The 20,909-nt window shown below is 27.1% G+C and overlaps 1 protein-coding gene across 1 annotated transcript in view; it reads left to right on the plus strand.

Annotated features, from left to right (window-relative positions):
* The window catches only part of LOC111618236 (laminin subunit alpha-1-like), a 270,556-nt gene that overhangs the window by 187,120 nt on the left and 62,527 nt on the right, over positions 1-20,909 (plus strand). The window contains exons 40-50 of the mRNA XM_023359721.1: positions 2,390-2,471; positions 2,981-3,097; positions 3,782-3,879; positions 3,949-4,077; positions 4,996-5,128; positions 6,868-6,966; positions 12,180-12,192; positions 12,316-12,489; positions 12,567-12,721; positions 15,681-15,836; positions 20,666-20,817. Coding sequence (XP_023215489.1) covers positions 2,390-2,471; positions 2,981-3,097; positions 3,782-3,879; positions 3,949-4,077; positions 4,996-5,128; positions 6,868-6,966; positions 12,180-12,192; positions 12,316-12,489; positions 12,567-12,721; positions 15,681-15,836; positions 20,666-20,817 — 1,308 coding nt within the window. The remainder of the gene's footprint in view (positions 1-2,389; positions 2,472-2,980; positions 3,098-3,781; positions 3,880-3,948; positions 4,078-4,995; positions 5,129-6,867; positions 6,967-12,179; positions 12,193-12,315; positions 12,490-12,566; positions 12,722-15,680; positions 15,837-20,665; positions 20,818-20,909) is intronic.

Below are 20,909 nucleotides of genomic sequence, written 5' to 3' on the forward strand. Positions count from 1 at the left end.
TAAACACATGTCATTCCAGTACTCACATATTCTTTTGGAGTTATACATTGGACTCACACAGATCTTGAGCAGCTCCAAAGGAAAACAAGAACAACACTTACTAAGCATAAACAACATCATTCTAAATCTGCCACAGAAAGATTAACCCTTCCATGTAAAGATGGTGGACATAGTCTGATTGACAGTAAACCTTCACTACAAACAAATACAGTCACTGCAAGAGTTTTTCTACAAAAAGCAAGAAACATCTTAGTTACATAAAGCAGTAACTCTAGCAGACTCAAATAACACACCATTAAACTTATACTCACATCATACGGACACGACACAACATATAAAAAGTATAGACACCATCAAACAATTGTGGGCTCAAAAGGCACTCCATGGCAGGCATCCTTATGACCTGGCCCAAGATTTTGTTGACAAAACTGCATCAAACACCTGGCTAGATTGGGGATGCCTTTTTAGGGAGATGGAAGGACTCTTGATCAGGTCATAAATACTAAAAACTACAGAAAACACATACTCAAACATACAACACTCACAAATGACACATGCAGAAAATGTCATATCATGCCAGAAACTATACAACACATCACTCCTGGTTGCAAACTCTTGGCTCAGACAGATTACTTACATAGACACAATCAAGTAGCAAATATAATACACCAAGAGCTTGCAAAGAAACAAATTGTTAGTCATCCATGAACCATACTACAAATACATTACACAGATAGTATTTTTTTTTTTTTAACTCTTTCTGCCCTGTGGGCACTAAGAGGGCCTCTTTTTGCAAGCCCATTATGGAATCGGCCAGGCCCACAATGGGGCTGCCGGGTGGTGAGGGACGGGGCCTGACATATCTGAACGGACCACCCCCGAAAAATTCCTGGGGATTTTTTCGACCCGTTTGGATTCGAACCCGGGTCCCCCAGAGCGGTAGGCTGCCGCCTTGACCGCTTGGCCATCCAGCTGCCCACAGACAGTATTAGAAAACAACATGCACAAAATGTACTATGACAGAGCCATAGTCACAGATAAAGCAATGTCAAATTACTTTATTCCAATCATTTAATTATAGCCCGATATTTAGGCGATCGTTTGGTAATTTATTATATACTATTCGGGCTTTGAGTTGTTGTTATTTAAATAAAGCAATTTACCACAACAGACCAGACATCACACTCATTGACAAACACAATAAAATCACATACATTATAGACATAGCCATTCCAAACACTCACAATGTACAAAACACATGCACTGAAAAAATTAGCAAGNAATTGGAGTGATATATTGTTTTTATTTTATTATTCGATATTTTTTAATTCTTATTGTAGTATTGAATAATTTCTTATTGTGACTTTTTAGCAATAAAGAATTCTATGTTAACTTCTGTCTTTTCATATTTTGTATTTTGTGACCAATTTCTATTTTATTTATCAATTATTATTATGATTATTATTATGTTTCTTTTTATCATTCCGCCCTGTGGGCATCATCCAAGCCCATCTTGGATCGACTAGACCAACAATGGAGCGGCCGGGTGATGAAGGACGAGGTCCAACATATCTGGAACAGACCACTCCCCTGAAAAGTTCCTGGTATTATTCGACCTGCCCGAATCGAACCCGGACCCCTCAGAGCGGTAGGCTGACACCATAACCCCCTTGAAGTTATTATGTTTCGTTCTCCAAAATAATGCAAAATTTATGTTCGAATATTTCATATGTTTTCTCACATTTATTTATGCATGTACTGTACTCAGTGCCGTAACTAGGCAGGTACAACAGGTGCACCCGCACAGGCCCACTTGGAAGAGGGGCCCAAAATGCATTTATTTGTTTTATTACTTTCCAAACCTAATTAATTAAGGGACATAAATGCAAATTCCTGCACAGGACACAGGAATTGCTAGTTACGGCACTGCATGTATACTGTTATTATAATCCACTTCAATTTATAAGTTTGCTGCACGTTTATAATACAAATTTATGTTTATTTTATGCATAATTTATGCAATGTTATGAGTAAAATATCTTATAAAATAAATAAATTCAGTTGTTAATGAGAAGATATTTGATTAAAGTTAAAGATCTCGTCGAGAATGGTGTATGGTATTCCAGACACAACTTTTGATTTTAATTTATAATCTAATGATAAAATAAATATTCTAAATTTATGAAGTATGAAAAATTTATTATGAATCACTTTCTTATAAAAATCAGCCAATATACATATCAAAAGAACAAAATGATTTTATATTATTTAGAAAATCAAGAAAACTATTACAGAATGTGAAAACAAGTATCATGAACACTCATCATTTTAAATATGTTAAAGAAAAAGTTGAAAATGTTGAAAAATATGTTCAGAATCTCTTATTTAGACTTAACTATGATGTTTATTTACCAATTAATGAAACATATGCTATTCTTTCTTGGGATAAATTTTCTGATTTCACATATCAAGTAAGTAATCTTCCTTTATTGAATAATTTAAAATTTTTTTCATGTATTAATTCTCTGACTGTAGTAGCAGTTATACATTATATTATCACATTTTATTTTTAATTTATCTGTGACAGATTTAATTAGTCTCAAACTTAATTTGCTATCAGTTTTATCAATTTTTCATATGTATGATTTTATAGAATTTCTGGTCTTAACCAGACCAGAAATATATTTTCAGAATTCTTCAATATACACTTTTTTGTAATATTATTTGTTAAAATATTATTGAGTGATGCAAATTTAAATATAAAGATTGCATCATAATTATTGATCATTAATGAATAAAAAGTAAGAAGTAGGTTATAGTTACCAATGTTTTTACAGGTCCTCCACATAGAAAAAGTTGCATAAGATTTTTATATAAGTGCTGTACAAAATTATCATATATTTTAGAAATATATTTATATAATTATACATCGACATTTTATCTAATTTTTTTAAATAAAAATTTAACATTTTCTTTGCAGAATAATGTGAATATGATTAAAAATAATATACTGTATGTAAATAAGACATTAGAGAAAGCTGAATTAAATCTAAAAGAAACTAAAAACAGCATAATTGTTACCAATAGTAGTTTTGAGGTAAGATATTGTATAAAATATACAATTAACTAAATCATAGTTGGTTTGTTTAAATTCTAACCAACTTAGAAATATTTTGGCTTATTTCTATACTTATTTACAATAGTTTCAAATTTATTAATTAATCATTTCAAATATTTAAATAATTTATTTTTTCATTATTTTTTGAATTTTATATGTTATGTTTTACTATTTTTCATCATATAGAAAATGAGTAATTCTAATTTAATTCTGAAACTGTTTTTTCAAAAGATGGAATTTGTTTCAGAAGCTTTTAGCTTCTGAAACAAATTCCATCTTTTGAAAAGTAGACATTTATTAAAGAAAGAATTCTTATTATTTAAAAATATAGATTTCTTTTTAAAAAAATTTGTTTTTTTTTATGTAAAATTTATAATTATGGAGTTATTTCTTTACTTCATTGTACTTTATTTTATTTAACTGTAGAGTAATATAATTAATAGATACAAGAAAAATATTCAATAAATTAACACTAACTAAAAATAAGATTTAAAGTAATTTTATGTTAAGGAAATCTTGTTTGTACAAAACAATATTTAAAGTTTTTGATGATATCGAAAAGAAATTTGATATTCTGTCAGTCATATTTTTTTATATGGAGCAAAGTATTTATTTTATGTATAAAATATTAAATAATAATAATTAATTCTTGATTATTTTTAGAGTCTTTCCACTTACACATTTGATTTTAAAAACTACACTCAATTATTGGATTATCAATATAATATTCTGGCTCGACTTAATCCTGAATATCATATTAAGTATGTCCTTCCTTGTCAAGAACATGCATTGAAACTTCANACTCATTGTCAAAAAAATTAAATGATGTCATGGACTCAATTATTGGATTATCAATATAATATTCTGGCTCGACTTAATCCTGAATATCATATTAAGTATGTCCTTCCTTGTCAAGAACATGCATTGAAACTTCAAAATGAATCACAGATATTAGTTGGGTAAGCTATTTCATTGGTAATGTAATAATAATAATAATAATTATTCTTAAGTGAGTTTGTGATTTTTGTCAATAAACAAATGTTTGCAATATATTAGTATTTAATAAAACCATAAAAACCATTTTTTTTAATATTGGTAAATTAGTGAGAACGTTTTAATTGAGTCAATAATTGAGTGAGAAAGTCATGTGCATTGTATAACAAAACAAATGAAGCTATTTAATAAATAACAAAACACTTTTTAATATAAAATTTAAAACAGGATAAAACTAATGAGTCAAAATAGAAATTTTTGTCTATCACATTATCTGTGTAAAAATAGAATTTATAGAACTTTTTATTACATGAGATAAGAAATTACCTTTCCCTCATTATTGAGCACATGTATCTCTCATTTTAGGACTTATTTTTGTAGTCAAAACGAATTTATTTAACTTTATTGAGCTTATTTTTTTCCCTTTCTAGAAAAAACTTATAGTTTTAGATAGTAGTAGAAAGCATGTACAGATATTGTTTTAAAATTTGTTAGTCTAATAGGTGACACATACATTTGTAATATAATGCATCTTTTAAATGTTATAAAAGTTTTTTCTGTAATCGATGTTCTACTTTTTATATGTAATATAATTTATTTCAAACTTTAAAAATAATTCAGTTATAAATGGCTGACAATATTTACACTATAAAATACAATATTTAAGATAAATTATTCTTAATTTATATTAAATTTTAATTTATGAATTAATTAATATTTAAATATAAATAAATAAATAAAAACNGCTTTTCCGACGGACCTGTTGCAGTGGATGATTACCTTGAACTTTGTTAATATCTAATGTTTGTAATTCTTATATGTGAACTTTAATTGTAACTGTACATACGTTTATTTTCAACATATATATAAGTTTTTAAATTTAGACTTTGTAACCTTGAATCTGCAAAATTTGCATTGAAAGCATCAACAGTATTTAAAGATATTGTGGAGTTTATTGATCAAGCTTATTTAACTGTAAAAAATGCTTCATTAATTGCTAAAGAAGCTTATTCAAAAGTAAGTACATATATTTTAGAAGTTTACTAAATCTCTAACGTATTCAATGGTATAGTCTTAATACATTATTGTATTTAAAATTATCTTGATTTCATTAATTTCCATTGTTAAAATATTGTTTTATTTTTTAATGGATTTTCTTATGTAAAATATTCAAACTTTTTAATCAAATTTCAGATATTTTTTTCCCATAGCTTTGACTTTATGAAAATTTTGTGACATATTTTAAGCATAAAGTATACAGTAATTTTATGAATTCTTTATATTTGGATAAATAGAAAAAAAATGAAAAGCTAATTTTTCTATTAAGCATTATACAAAATGAAAGTCATCAAGTTAATTTTTTAAATTTAACAATTAATCTTAAGTAATATTGATATTTACTTATTAAATAAGATTAATTGTAATACAAATAAAATTCACTGCAATACTATAAAATGATTATAAAAAAAATGATCTGGTTGCAATGCAAATTGCATGTTGCTTATTTTTATAATTGTTTTATGCCAGTATTATTTATCAATGTCAGGCCTGACCAACTTAGAGTGGGATGTGATCGACTGTCATGAGTCAAAACCGCCAATGATCTACTTCACATCTCAGTTCTATAATAGCTTAATAATTTACCCTAATAAAATTATGCTGCAATACATAGTTATATTTATTTATTGCACAGCAATTAGGATTCCAGATTATCTCCATTTTATAAATATACTAAACATAAATTAAACAATACCATGAAAAATGTGGATTTAATTCTCCTAACAAAATTACTCCATGTTTTGCATTTTAACTGGTTCATATTTTCTGCAATTGACCAAACGTGATACACCAATCGACCAGTCAATCGCGATCAACTTGTTGACGCCCCTGATTTATGTTAAGTAAAAGTTTAATATGCAAAATGTTTTGGAGATATTTTATATTAAATGCTTCAAATGTTTTTAATTTGGAATTTTGATATATTGAAGATTCCATCAACTTTTAACAATATAGATTTTATTTTGAGAAAATAGGTTTAAAATTTAATTTTTAGTAAATTACTTAGCCAGATGACCAAAGATTAAAAAAAAAAAAAAAAAAAAAGACAATTATTGGATGATAAATCAAAAATCTTTCATTTTTGAAAAATTACTTAATATTGTGCTTGCAGAGCTGATTCAGTTTGACAATTATTGATGAATTTGATTTATATGATTTATTTAATAATAATATTCAAAACATTCAAATCATTTTCTTTGTTATCTCTAAAAAAATTTAGTAACTTTATACTATAAATTAAAAATATTGGAAAGGTTTATTAATTAATCTGATGTAAGTTATAAAGCCAAATTATTGAAGATAAAATAATAGTAATGGTTAAGCAAGTTGATCTTTGAGGAAATTCCCACATTTTGCCATCCAAGTTTCAAAGATCACTATTTTAAATTCATCATCCAGCAGGTATTAGTTACTGATTTTTCATTTTTGATATTTTAGTTTTAGGCATCAAGTTAATGAATCTTTGACATGTTTTGAATTTATTTAGGCTTTTTGGAAAGTGAAATCAGTTTTTCAAAGATTTATTATCTGTAATTTTTGGTATTTTGTGAAAAAGAAAAAAATAGAACTGTTCTTGTTAAAAATGGATTTAATAATTACATTATACATTTATTATATTTAAAATAATCTTAAAAACTTTTTATTTTTTTATACTTAATTTAATTTTTAAAATATATTTGAAGTTTAATTTTTTAAAGGTTGATCCTAACTCAAAATACTCATTGTCAAAAAAATTAAATGATGTCATGGAAGAAAATAACAACATTTTAAATGATGCAGAATTTTACATAAATTATCTGAAAGGTAAGTTTTAAAAGAATTGGATATACTACCATAATTAATTCAAAATAGACTTAATCCAGTAAAAAAAACCAAATTTAATTAATAACTGAACTAATATTTTCAATTTAATTTAAAGATCATCATCAGTTCTTATGATAGAACAAAAGTCAGTTTTAAAAATACAAATGATTGAATGATTCGAATCATATTACATATCACATGTGCAAGGGTTGAATATACAAATAGGTTAATATTTAACATAAAATTAAAAATAAATACATAAAAATAGTTAAAATAAAAATACATATAAAATGAATATAAATAAAAAGTAAGTTACATAAATGCATAAACATATAACAAAAGGTGGTTAAAATTAATAAAAATGTAATATTAACAAAGAGACACTAAATTAAACTAGACAACTTCAAACTTCAAACACATATAACAATTGAGTCATCTCTACTGTTAATTGTGGTCCCTTTACAAATTGCTATATAGATTTCAAATACTGTGTTTCCAGATATTTTAGATGAGAAGGAGTCAATGCACAGTGTATAAGATGAGCCCTATCAAAAAAAGATATCAATATCCTGATCAGAAGCAAAGGTCACCAAGATAGTTGTAGTCTTCTAATTGTATCATTTGCTATTTTTTTTCAAATATAATTCCAATAAAACAGTTAATTTAATACAGTTAAAACAAAAGTGATTTTTATATGTTCTTATATAATCTAGTGATGATATAACTTATTACAAGATTATAACTTTGTTATAATTGAAACATAACTTTATTGTTCCATTAATGCTTATTTATGAATAAGTAATTATTTTCAACTACAGTGGTACCTCGGTATATGTCTGCTTTAGAATACGTCCAATTCAGAATACGTCCTGTTTGGACAAAACAAATTTTGCTCGGTATACGACTTTTGTTCAGTATACGACTTAATTCAATTATACGCACCATCTATGAACAAGTAGCACTACTGGTATACTATACCAGACTAGACATTTGCAGCGCCACAGTTTATAACAGGTGGGCAAGCAAGAGTTCAGTGGGAGCCCGAAATATAGGTTTTGCAAAATGCATGGGAGCAGCAATTCTCTATTTTTTTATTCTGTACTGCAGTTCTGTACTGCGATTTTATTATATAATATAAATATAATATAAAACAAATATTGAATTTTTTTAATAAACATATTTTCACAAAATTGTGGAAATAAAATTGTAAAAATAATAATAAAAAGCAGAAATTAACACTTTCAGCAAGAGCCGCATGTAACTCAAAAAGAGCCGCATTTGCCCATGTCTGGTTTATAACTTTGTTAAATTTCTTCTGATTTTAATTTGTAAGTAAAATTTTATTATTTTTATTTATTATGAATTGCAAAAAGGCAAATAAAAAGCAACAGAAAACTAAAAAAAATGACTAGAATCACAATGGAACTGAAAAAAAGAGATTGTTGAGAAATATGAAGGTGGCATGTGTGTTTGAGATTTTAACTGTTGCATATCGTATTCCAAGGACAATATGAACAATTGTGAAAAATAAGGACATTATTAAATCTGCTAATGTTGCGAAAGGGGATAACTGAAAAACAGTGTGCTTGAGACAGTGTATCAGTAGCAATTATTGTGAGAAAGCTAAAAAGATACATGCTGATCTCATGAAAAATCAAGCAGGAACTAGCCAGGAAAGCGAGGTGTTTAAAGCCAGCCATTTTTTTTTACTTGAGAACGGATTAATCATTTTTACATTACTTCTTATGGGACAAGTTGGTTTGGTATATGTCCTATTCAGTATATGTCCAAACATCAGGAATGGATTAAGGTTGTATACCGAGGTTCCATTGTATTTTAAATAAATGTAAGTTTTTATATAATGAAGTGAATAATTTTTTACTTTAAACATTCTTTTTTTTTGTCAAAAATAAACATTATTCTAAATTATAGATGTAAAAGAATATATACATTGTACAATACATTTGTGATTTAAGTGATGATGTCATTTCTGGGATATTTATGTAAACAAGGATTTGGGCAAATTAAAACTAATTATACCCAAAAAATACATTAAAATTGGATGATGCAGTTCTGAGAAGACATAAGTAATCAGCAATATAACAATCTTTATATTATTTTATACAGATAAAATTGAATGAAATTTGGAACAAAAGTTTATATGCCCTGTATAAAAAATCATTTCTTAAATAAACTTATCTGAAAGTTATTTATAAAGTAAAAAAATGCATATAATCTATAATTGTAATTTGTTTTGACTTTTAACTTCTTGAATTACCTTATCAATTTTTTAATACCTTACATGAATGTATTTTAATTTTAATTTTTACATCCATTATAAAACATATTATCAAGACTTGTATTATAAAAGTATTTTATTTCAGAATCATGTAAAATAAGATAATGTAAAACTTGACTGCATTATATTTATATGGTAATCATTTTAAGTAAAACAAATGCACAGAGAAATACATGTCAAATTTTATAAAATGGTAGATATACAAGCAGCTTCATTTAGTTCTCATTCTGTTGTTGCTCAGTTTTCCCTGTTGAATCACCAACTGCATCTACAGCTTTTGCTTGTTTCAGGTTCATGTGATTGTATAAGTTAACAAATGGGCATACACTTCTTTTTTTAAATGTTTCTTTATGTATTTGAATTCTGCAATAACACATAATTATGGATCATTACAATATTTTTAAGCTTTACTTATTTTATATATATAATAAATTAGAATTAAAATAGCAAAGCTACCCTTATAGCCTTATTGTGCTGGTACTTCATACAGATAAAATGAATTAAACGCTAGTAAAATTATTAATTGATATCATTTGAAATAATCCAGTTAGAATCATTTAAATTGAAATCATCTGAATTAAGATAATTGAAATGATGTCAACGAGTGTTAAATTATACCAATAATCATTATTTAAAGTATTGTCAATTGAAATCATTTAATATAAATTGTTTTGAATAGATATTTTAGCTATGTAATGACGAATGAATACTTGACATTCAAATGNATTTTTAATCTGCTAATCAATTTAATATTTATTTTAGAATTATTAATTCTGGAAACTTGTAAATGATTCCTCATGTTTGTTTTTTAGAAGTTTTCATGTGTCCACCAGTGGCCTAGTGGATAAAACCACTGAAGCTGGTAATTGGTCATGGGTTTGTGCTTTGCCAATGGATTGGCCATGTGGAATTTTCCAGGTTTCCATGTTATTAACACCTAAATAGGGATGACTTATCTGTAAAAGTCCTCCTTGAAGGCATCCTCCTCTCAGTAGATCTTGATACTTGTACAGCATTTCCTCATTGTTTTAACAGCTGTGAGGTCATTTAGCCTGAGGATGTCCTTTTAACACAGGCAAAACGTTAGCTCTATTACTTTTTTCTGCTGGTTTTTTATTTCTATTGCTGATTTTATGTAGCTTATTTAGTGCAATTTTGATCACGTGACTCAAGGTAGCACATAAACCTACAATTATTATGTTTATGGAAAATTAATGCTTTTTGATGCAACTGATTTTTAGTACAGTGGATTCCACTTAATTGAAACACATTGGGACTAATCCATTTTGGCCCAATTAACTGCTGTCCCAATTAAACGAACTAATAATAAATTCTAAAATAAAATATGTAATGTGTAGGTAAATAAATAAGTAGGTAAAAAATAATAATTAGGTATCTATTTTAATGATTTATTAAACCAAACTACAGAAAATATTTGTAATTAAATTTGCCAGACTCACAACAATAGATAACTGATTTGCATCACACTAGTGTTGCGAAATACAGTATTAGCAGTGATGACACAAGGGTTAATTGTTTGATTCGTTCCTGATTAAATGATTTTTCCATTTTCCTTTTTTAGTTAGAACATGTTCTAACTAAAAAGGGAGAAGTTAAAGGGTTTGTCTAAAAATCACCCTACGATCTTCCTTTGAGCATAGTTTCCTTTAATTGGAGATGGGCCATTTGAACAGGAGCGTCCATAGAATCTGCCAGCTCCGGATGCTGGTCTGAATGATCAGATGACTGTTGTTGTAATCTAGATGTAATTATGCACACAATACCTTCCAAGGAACTCTAGTCGAGAGACCTCAAAAAATTGTCCGGGGATCTTTGTCCTGTCACTTTTAAGGGGATTGTCCCATCCAGTTCAGAGCAGTGTCAGTAGCTCGAATTCAGGACCACCTCAGACGAGATCCCCGTGTGATACGTCCCACTATGCTGACCCCCTCTGGAAAAACTGAACTGCCTGAGCAAAAGACAAAATTGCTTTGTCTCTGTCAACTGTTAGGCCTGCATGACATTAGTGTACTTAGTGTCTACATAGTTTCGGAAGGCCCCTAAAATATATCAAAAATTGCTAAATTCCTTTTCTGCTACTGTCTCAATTAAGTGAAAAGTTGTCCCAATTAAGTGATTAAATTATGTATTAATTTATTAGTTTGGTTTCTGTTCTTTGAGATTTGAGAACAACCATTTCCTTTCTACTTTTTCATTTCTTATATCAATAACAAACTATATCATTTATCTATCATATGTTGCATTCAAAATTACAATAAACTATTTTTCTTCTCATAAAATGTATTTATTTTATCATGTTAATCAGTTTTGTATTGACATTGATGACTCTACAATATCTACATATTATATCCAAAATCTTTGCCTATTCTACATATATTCAATATTCACTGTAGTGGTGTGTTCATTCAAGATTTAATCTTGGGGAGCCAAGTTGAATAGGTAAAAAAAAATTTAATGTGAATTCAATATAATTTCCACCTTATGTGAACCAAATTCATAAATAATATAGAAATACCATAGAACATACCATAAAATATAAATTAAAAAAATGAATTTTAATTAGAAAAAGACTTCTGGAAAATTTACTAGTGGTGTTTTTCCTTTACATTCCTGGGCCCCTTGGGTCCCTCTAGATGTGCCACTGATCCACTGTACCCTTGACAAAATGCCAAATTTTTCCAACTCTGTGTTTAGATTAATTTGTTTATTTAGATTTAGATATGTGATATATATTTGCTAACATGTAGATGCATTTATGTTTAAATTAAAATTAAAAGTTCGAGAAAATTAAATAATAATTAGAATGAATATCTAAATCCTTCTTAATAAAATTGATTTAAGATTGATTTATTAATTTATAATATCATAAATATTTTTGATTTGTAGATTAATTACAGCAGTTATAATTTTATGATTAATCTCTTATTTTTTATAATTAAATAATTACATATTATATNCTAAAATTCAACTGAAAATTTTAAATATTTTTAAAAATTAAATTAATTATTACAAATTTTTTAAGGAATTGAAAATGTAGTAAAATCAACTATGATTATACAGACTGCAGTCAGTGAAAGCATTCATAAAACTAAACAAAAAGTAAATAATATTACATCAAAGTATCCTGAAATTTATGATAAAATAAAGAGATTAGAAAGTAGCACTTTATTAGGAATGAAGAACTTAACTTTTCAAAGTGAGTCAACTGTAATTTTAAAGTTTATTTGAATTTTAAAAAATTAATCAAGTGAATATATTTTTTGGTTTATTTAGTTGACCAGAGTCAAGAAAACTTAGAAAAAGCAAGTAGAAAGCAACATTCATCTGAAACTTTATTCAAAAGATTAAGATATAAGCATGAAGAAGTTTCTTCTAAGTTGAAAGCATTAAAGGATAATATTTTGCTTGCTCGGCAAAAAGCATCAAGTGTTAATATTTACATTTATTATAATTTTTTATTAAAGATAAATATTAATTTAACTATTATGATTGTTCTAAAATATTAAATTAAAAACAATAGAAATTGGATTATTTAATTTTATCCTATAGGGAACATCTACAAACCATATAGATCAGTATTTTGCAAATTTTGATCCCCTCTCTCATCCGGTGACTCTTTGTACCCAAACAATTGACCCCTATCACTAAAACCATATAGTCTAATGAAGCCAGACCCTCAAATACTTTCATTTATTGTTTTTAAATTTAAAAACCATATGGGAGAATAACAAAAGGTTTTTTGCAACTCCCCTTAAACCAACAAAAACACAATAAAACAAAGATACAGTAGGTCAATTACAAATAACAATTGTAATAGTTTGAATTTCAGTGGCTAATGTTTTTTTAACCCCCAAATGATTTTTTCCTATTGAAGTATTGCCAGTTCATTTAGAATTTGTGTCATACTGCTCATGCTATATATAAAACCATAGAATTTATATTTTGTATTTTGTAACTATATTATATATAATTTTATGTTAATATTTTAAAATAATGAGTTAAATTAAATAATTATAATTGTACAATTTCAAAGACTCATACTATTGCTACTTCATTTGTTCTCAATTGATATTTGTGATTTGTTGTCTCTTCTGCTCAATATTGTTTCTTCTAATAGTTTTCCTTATACTGTGATTCTCCACATGCATGATGTCATATCTATAATGTACTTTCAACAGATAATAGGCTGTATTGAACTTTTTATAAAAGGTTAGGTTACATATCGGACTCCCTCCCCCATTGTAGTGACTCATGATAGCCACTAATTTATTCTTTACTCCCTTTAACTGGGCTATGTGGTTTATGGATGTTTCCATTTACTGTATATATTTATGTATTTATTTTAATTAGAATAATCATATATTATATATATATTTTTTTTCTAATTAATAATATACTATTTTTAATATTAAAAATGAAACTGCTAGTAATATTTAAATATGTTGTTATTTAAAAATATATTGTGATATTACTATCAGAATATATTGAAAGTTCCAACTATCAAACTTTGTAATCAAGTGAGTCTTGATTACAGTTTGATAGTTGGACTGATTTAATCAATAATATATTATTTAATTAAATCAAGATCTGTTAAAGTGAGTCTCTAGTATATTTGAGTATCTATGTTTTCAATACAAACATAGATTCTCAAATATAGCTATGTCTATTATATACTTTTTCAAATTTTTAATTTTTTCTGTATTTTATAATGACATTATTTTGAGATAGAAAATTATTAAATTAGAGAAAACATTATGTATTCTACTATAGTGACAACAAAAAAAAAACTTCTTGCTTAAGGACAAAAAATTTATTTTGAAATTGCATCAGGAGTAGAAAATGAATATTTACGAATTAGAATGCATTTTTGACATCTAAAATTCAACTGAAAATTTTAAATATTTTTAAAAATTAATAAACTTTTAAAAATATATCCTATCTTGCAAATATTCTTTTTCATTGTGTACATTTAAGATGGACCTAGGTGAGCCAAAATAAATAATCTTTGGTGTTATTAAGCAAGCAGTCTTTATTTTTTGAGTCATCACTATCATGATGCCAAGTTTTTACATACTTTCATATCCTATTATCAAGAAGTTTATTATTTCATTATATTGTTTAGTATATGTGCACTGGAAAACAAATGCTGACATTTTCTTACTCGTAGATAAGTCTCTCATAAGCCAAACTAATGAACTTTGACAAATAAAAAGTGGAGAAAATTGTTGATGTTATAAACATTGTTTGTATATTTCAAGTTAAATTTTAAAAAACTAATTTCATTTTGTGACAATACAGTAAACAGAATTGTGGATGTCAGTCATTTGGTTTCTGTAAAGTTAAGCATTAATCATGTGCTTCAGTACTAAGATTGATTGATTTACAGAAAGTGGAGTTGATCAGTTTGTGCTTTTGAGAGATTCAAGGGAGAAAATATATCAATCAGTTCTACTTGCTTTTCATTTAAATATAAAAGAAATAAAATCAATTTTGAAAATATTTAAATTAGTATAAAATATTTATGTTTATGAAAAAAATTTGAAAAATTATAAAATAACATTTGTCAGATAGCATCAGTTTCTAGGAAGACACCAAAGCATGCAATGGCAGACTGGAGTAATAATCTATTTTAACCTGTTTAATAGGCCAACTTCAACTTTATTTTCAAACATTCTATGTATGTTTGAAAATGAAATATATATTATGAATGTTAAATTTAACTTAAAAGGATTTAGTTAATAAATATTATCTAAAATACATATTCAGTTATTAATTATACCTCAATTATCACAGTTATAAATAAACTAAAAATTGTATTTTGTTTCTAATTTATACTTTGAAGTATAATTGATGTTTTCTGTTGATAGGCAACTTCATTTTTATATCATCCATAAGAACAATTCTAATAAGTTTTAAGGAGCCCGTTTATTACATGATAAAACATTTTAGAAGCTATTACAGCTCACTTTTAGTTCCAAACTTAATAATGACATTAAAATTGAATAAAAAAGCTGGTTTATACTCAATTTTAATGTTATCAAGTTTGGATTTGAAGATGAGATATAATAGTTTTTAAAAATGTTTTATTATGTACTATAAAACTAACTTCTAAAAAATTATTATTGTATCTTATGAATATTTTACTGATACATTTTAAATGACATTTATGATTAATTACATATTTATATATTAAATTTAATTAAAACTATTGTTTGATTGTAAAACAGTCAGAATGTACGTTCCATTTTCAAACATTTCATATAAAATTGAAGTTGGTTTTGAACAAGCATAAAACATATAATAATGATTTACATAGATTTTTAACTTCATTTTTAAAGTTTTATTATTGTTTATTATTCTTAATATTATTGTTATTTTTTAATATAGATACGGATATCTCTTACAACCGATAAATCTGGAATTTGTGTCAGATCTTTTCAACCTGATATAGAACCTGCAACAACAAATCATATACGTATTAATTATTCAATAAAAGATGATGTTAGAGACAGTTTATTATTTTTTTTAGCCAATAATAAAACAGTAAGTTTGATTTTACTAAAATTGTTATTTATTTCAATTAATAATGAAACTGACAATACTTTTGGATACTATTTCTCAATATTACTTTTATTTTTTATATTTTTGACAAGACTATGTCTTGTCTAAAATCGTGCTGCTGTCAACGGCTGCACACCTTAGAAGTATGTAGAACTCCTGACATGTACTCCTTCATACCTTAGAGGTATGAAGGAGTACATGTCAGGAGTTGCAATTTGGTATAGAGTATTTGGTGCCCAAATCATGTGCACATAAAATAAACCAGACTTGTAGGTAATCAGGGGACCGAGAACCAGGTCAAAAGAAAATATGAAATTCTGAGACTGTTTCTACAAATAAGTGCAAGTGCAAGATTTGCATGTGCATTGCTTGCACTCTCTGAGACATAGTCTTATCCCAAGAATGGCTTTGCCATTTTATTTGTTAAAAATAGAATTAATCTTTAAATATGATATAATATGTATTAAATAATTATATATTTTATAGTTAAATGTTATAAGAACTTAAATTAATTTTTAAAATTTGTACTTTAGCATTTAAAAAGCTGTATATAATATAATTCTCTCTTTCTTTATGAATTTGTTTATATTAAACAGATTATCATAAAATTATAAATTATTTCATTTTATAAAATAAGTTTGTAGTCACACACAGTCAGTTAGCATAATCTATTGTCTATAACAGACATGTACTATATTCATTGATGACATCCAAAATAATGACTGATATCTGAACATTCTAAACATAATGATGGACAAATGGCTTAATGACTTGCCAATGTACAACTACAGCAGGTTTGGTACCAACACAATTGTGTGCTAGCTCATTCTTGGACATTCATATGTTAGTAGCTTACAGAGTAATTTGGCAATTTCTGGGTAGGACAGTATGGTCCTGTTTCACAGCCACCATATTCTCCAGATAATCTTCTGGATTTTTTCTTGTGCAGTCACCTAAAAACTGCTGTATCGTGCATATCCACTAGTATCACATGATGTTGGAAAACTGAAGAGATTCATACAAGAGGCCTGTGAAATGGTGACATCAAGAATGCTATGTGTCATCCATAATGCCACACTCAACCATCTGCATTTTCGTATTGCTGCTGAAGGAAGTGGTTAACATGTCCTCTAACAAAATAAAGCTCCTTCTTTTGTATCAATTTCTGCAATGTTGTCTTTATCTTTACAGTTAGAGATAATTTTATGCATTTTGTTAAATTGTCTTAAATTGATTCTCTTTAATTATTTTAGCACTGGAACAAGCATATATCACGTGCATACACTCATTCAATGCTGGAAAGATCTCTTTTGCCCCTGGATAGATGTTTATGTATATGGAGACCATGTATATAAAGTAGAATTATATAATGATTTTATATATATAATAAATTAGAATTAAAATAGCAAAGCTACCCTTATAGCCTTATTGTGCTGGTACTTCATACAGATAAAATGAATTAAACGCTAGTAAAATTATTAATTGATATCATTTGAAATAATCCAGTTAGAATCATTTAAATTGAAATCATCTGAATTAAGATAATTGAAATGATGTCAACGAGTGTTAAATTATACCAATAATCATTATTTAAAGTATTGTCAATTGAAATCATTTAATATAAATTGTTTTGAATAGATATTTTAGCTATGTAATGACGAATGAATACTTGACATTCAAATGATATTCACTAATGTTAAATGCTTAAATGAATAAAATTGATGTTAAATGTTTAAGTTGTCATTTTACAATCTGAAAATATCTATTCAAAACAATTCATATTAAATGATATCACTTGGCACTATTTCATTTGATGTCAGCTGGTTGCAATGGTGGAACATATGGAAAAATATTAAATTTTTTTACATTAATAAATAGGTTTCAGAATGATTGTGTGTTTTATTTCATAATCAATTAATAATGAAAATAGTTTTATGTATAAAGAATCAAACTTTGCTCATAGAGAAAACTTTTAAATATGTTATAATTTCAGTAAAATGTATTGTGAAAAATTCAGGAAAACTGTATGTGTTAATATGGATGAAATGAAATACAGGAATCCTCCATTAATGCAAATTGGAAGGGAAACAAGAAACATCACACTAATGGGGTTTTCATTAAAGGGGTATAATATTTAAAATTCTTTTCCTTTTCTATTGTATTATTAAATATGAAACATAAAATTAAAATAAACACATATTACAGTATTCAAAATAAGAAAAATTAAGAGTGCTTTTTCTGATTGGTTTTTCTGTTTAATATCTGAGAATAAATTAATTTGATTACAGTCCAAGTCAATAATCAAAACTGCATTACAGTATTCTGATTCCATGCCCCTTTTTTTGCATGTTGGTTTGACTTATCTTGACTGGTGAATGTTGCAGAGGGCCAGGATTTGTTTCCATACCATCCATTACCAACAACAATAAAATTAGAATTAATGGTAACAAGTTCATTATTAGCCTTTTAGCACCAGAAATTATTGTACTATCTAACGTTTCACACCCAGTATTCTGATTCTGTTAGGCCTACAATTTTCTAAAGAAATTATCAATGATAGTCAATGATAGTTTCTTTCCACTTTTATAACTACCATTAATATAATTATAAATGGAATCAAATGACTTAGCGAGATTATAATCTATATTCTTAACAGAAAAAAATGGCATTGAGCATTGCAACTACTGCCATGGCTTGGGAGTGTGAAAGGTGAGAGCCATGGCAACAGTTGCAGTTCTCCTTTATTGGAATGTTCTTTCCCAAGTTCATTGCAGCCTCCACTGGCCTCTTCTTCTACAACAGTATCATTACTTTTTTCATCACTTGTCACAACAAACTTATTGATGTGAACATAACTGGAGAATTGTTCAATCATGTTTTCGCTAGAACAGAGTTCTTCCCATTTTTGGAACACTTCTTCAGTATTTTCTATACTCTTTTTCTCTTTGGCAGCACTTTTTTCTTCTGCTTTGACAAGGCCCCTTTTACAAAAACACTTCATTATCACTTGGGATGTTACTGAATTCAAAGCCACTGTAATATTCTTTATGCAAACTAGGATGTTCCATTTCTTTCTCTACATGTTCAATAAAGAAAGGGTTTTAAAAAAGAAAATTAAAGTGATTTTAGCAATTATTTTGTCATAGAATGACAATATAGGCATTAAGAGGCTTGGCAGTGAAACACTGTTTTGGAGATTTAAAAAGCTGAAGAATTTTTTGGATGGTTTTTGTCATTCTCTTCTCTTTGTGTTATTAGGATTAATATAATGTTAGGGTCGCAATTTCCACTTTACACTTTGATTTACTGGGGATTTCACATTAACAGGTACTGTACCTTAAGAAAGTCTCATAAGACCAGCCAGAGGATAAAGCATCAGTTCACCTAACAAGGTATGCATTACTGGAGGATTCCTGTATACAATTTATGTGAAATAATAATGAAAAGGATTAATTATCATAGTTTTAAAACTATATTAATTTTGTAAAAATCATTAATTTCCAAACTGTATTTTATGTAATAGTGATATCTATTTAAATCATGGGTGTCAATTCATATGGGACACAGGGGGCATATTCCCAGTATTTTTCTACCAGCAAATTGTTTTTCCCCTCCCAATGTATTTTCATTTTATATCATACTATAAAAGATAAAAGTAGAAACAAACTGTACACAACAAAAAAACATCTTATTTTGTATATCTACTCAAAATTCAGCAATGAGAAATTGTTCTCAATTATTGTCATTGGCCTGTCCCCACATATTTATACAGATCAACTCCAATGATTTAAATAGCATGCTGCATTGTACCAAACATTGTTCCACTTCAGATATAATGAAAATATATTTCATTATATTTTCTCAATGTCTGTAGTGGAAACAGAACAGAATTCTGTAAATCTTTCAATAATTAAGTTGATTTTTGTACTCATTAAAATATGTATTTGATTTTTTCTGCGAGATGGTTTAGAATTTATTTGGAATTTCTTTCTTTTTTTCTTTAATAGATAAAAGTAGAAAAAAATATAAAGTTACTTAAAATAAAATGATAGGGCTGTCATTCCCCAGATAGGACTATGAGATATAAAACCACTGAACATATAGGTATGCACCTCACTAATTGGCTGGCTACTTGGAGATTTTCAGGTTTTTTCACGTGTCTAACACTTAAATTGGCCCAGTTTCCCATAGAAGTTTTCCTGAGAGGTATTCCCCCTTGGCAGCTCACCCATGTGTTGCATTGCCTTTATTCCATTAATCCTACAAATAATCTTACATTTCCATGATATTTGATTAAAATTAACAATGAAAATAAAATAAAAACAGCAAAGATGAAAATAATTTAATTATAATTTCAGTGAAAATTGAAATATTTTTATCATCACATGCCAGTTTAAAGAAAATACTGATAATTTTTAATAAAATATCTTGGACTTTGTGTTAATGAAAGAGAGGGGAAATTAGTGTTGCATCTCTGGGGCCTGTGCCCCTATCTGTATAATAAAATTTTGATTATAAGTCAAGAAAATCAATTTATGTAATTTCAGGTTCATGAAAGGAAAAAAAGATGATAAACCAAGAATTTATGTCAAAATAAGGTATACAGAAGTCTATAGAGTCCTATCTACAGGGCTGTGATCATCTGTGACTCTGCTTCAATTTAGCACTAAATTTTAATCTTTTCTGCCAAAATCTAGAGTTATTTAATAATTAGAGAGTCATGTCAAATTTCTTACACTTATTATCTAATATACTGTACATATATTAAAAATTAAGATGCTTAATATGATTATTAAATGTTAATTTTTCAGGATGATTTTATGGCAGTGGAAATGATCAATAGGAAAATTAGATTTTTATGGAATGCTGGTGGTGGCACAAAAGTGATTTCTCATAATTTAACAATTAAAACAAATGAATATTTATTAAAAAATGAGTATTGGTACAAAATAGAAGTTATTAGGTATGTCATTTAAAATAATAAATTAATAACTCATTAGACTCTAATATTCAGGGTTTTCCTGTTTTAGTTTCCATCACAATATCTCTTATCAT

Source organism: Centruroides sculpturatus, unplaced genomic scaffold (assembly GCF_000671375.1).
Source record: "Centruroides sculpturatus isolate CEXI.00-Female unplaced genomic scaffold, Cexi_2.0 scaffold205, whole genome shotgun sequence".
NCBI lineage: Eukaryota > Metazoa > Arthropoda > Arachnida > Scorpiones > Buthidae > Centruroides > Centruroides sculpturatus.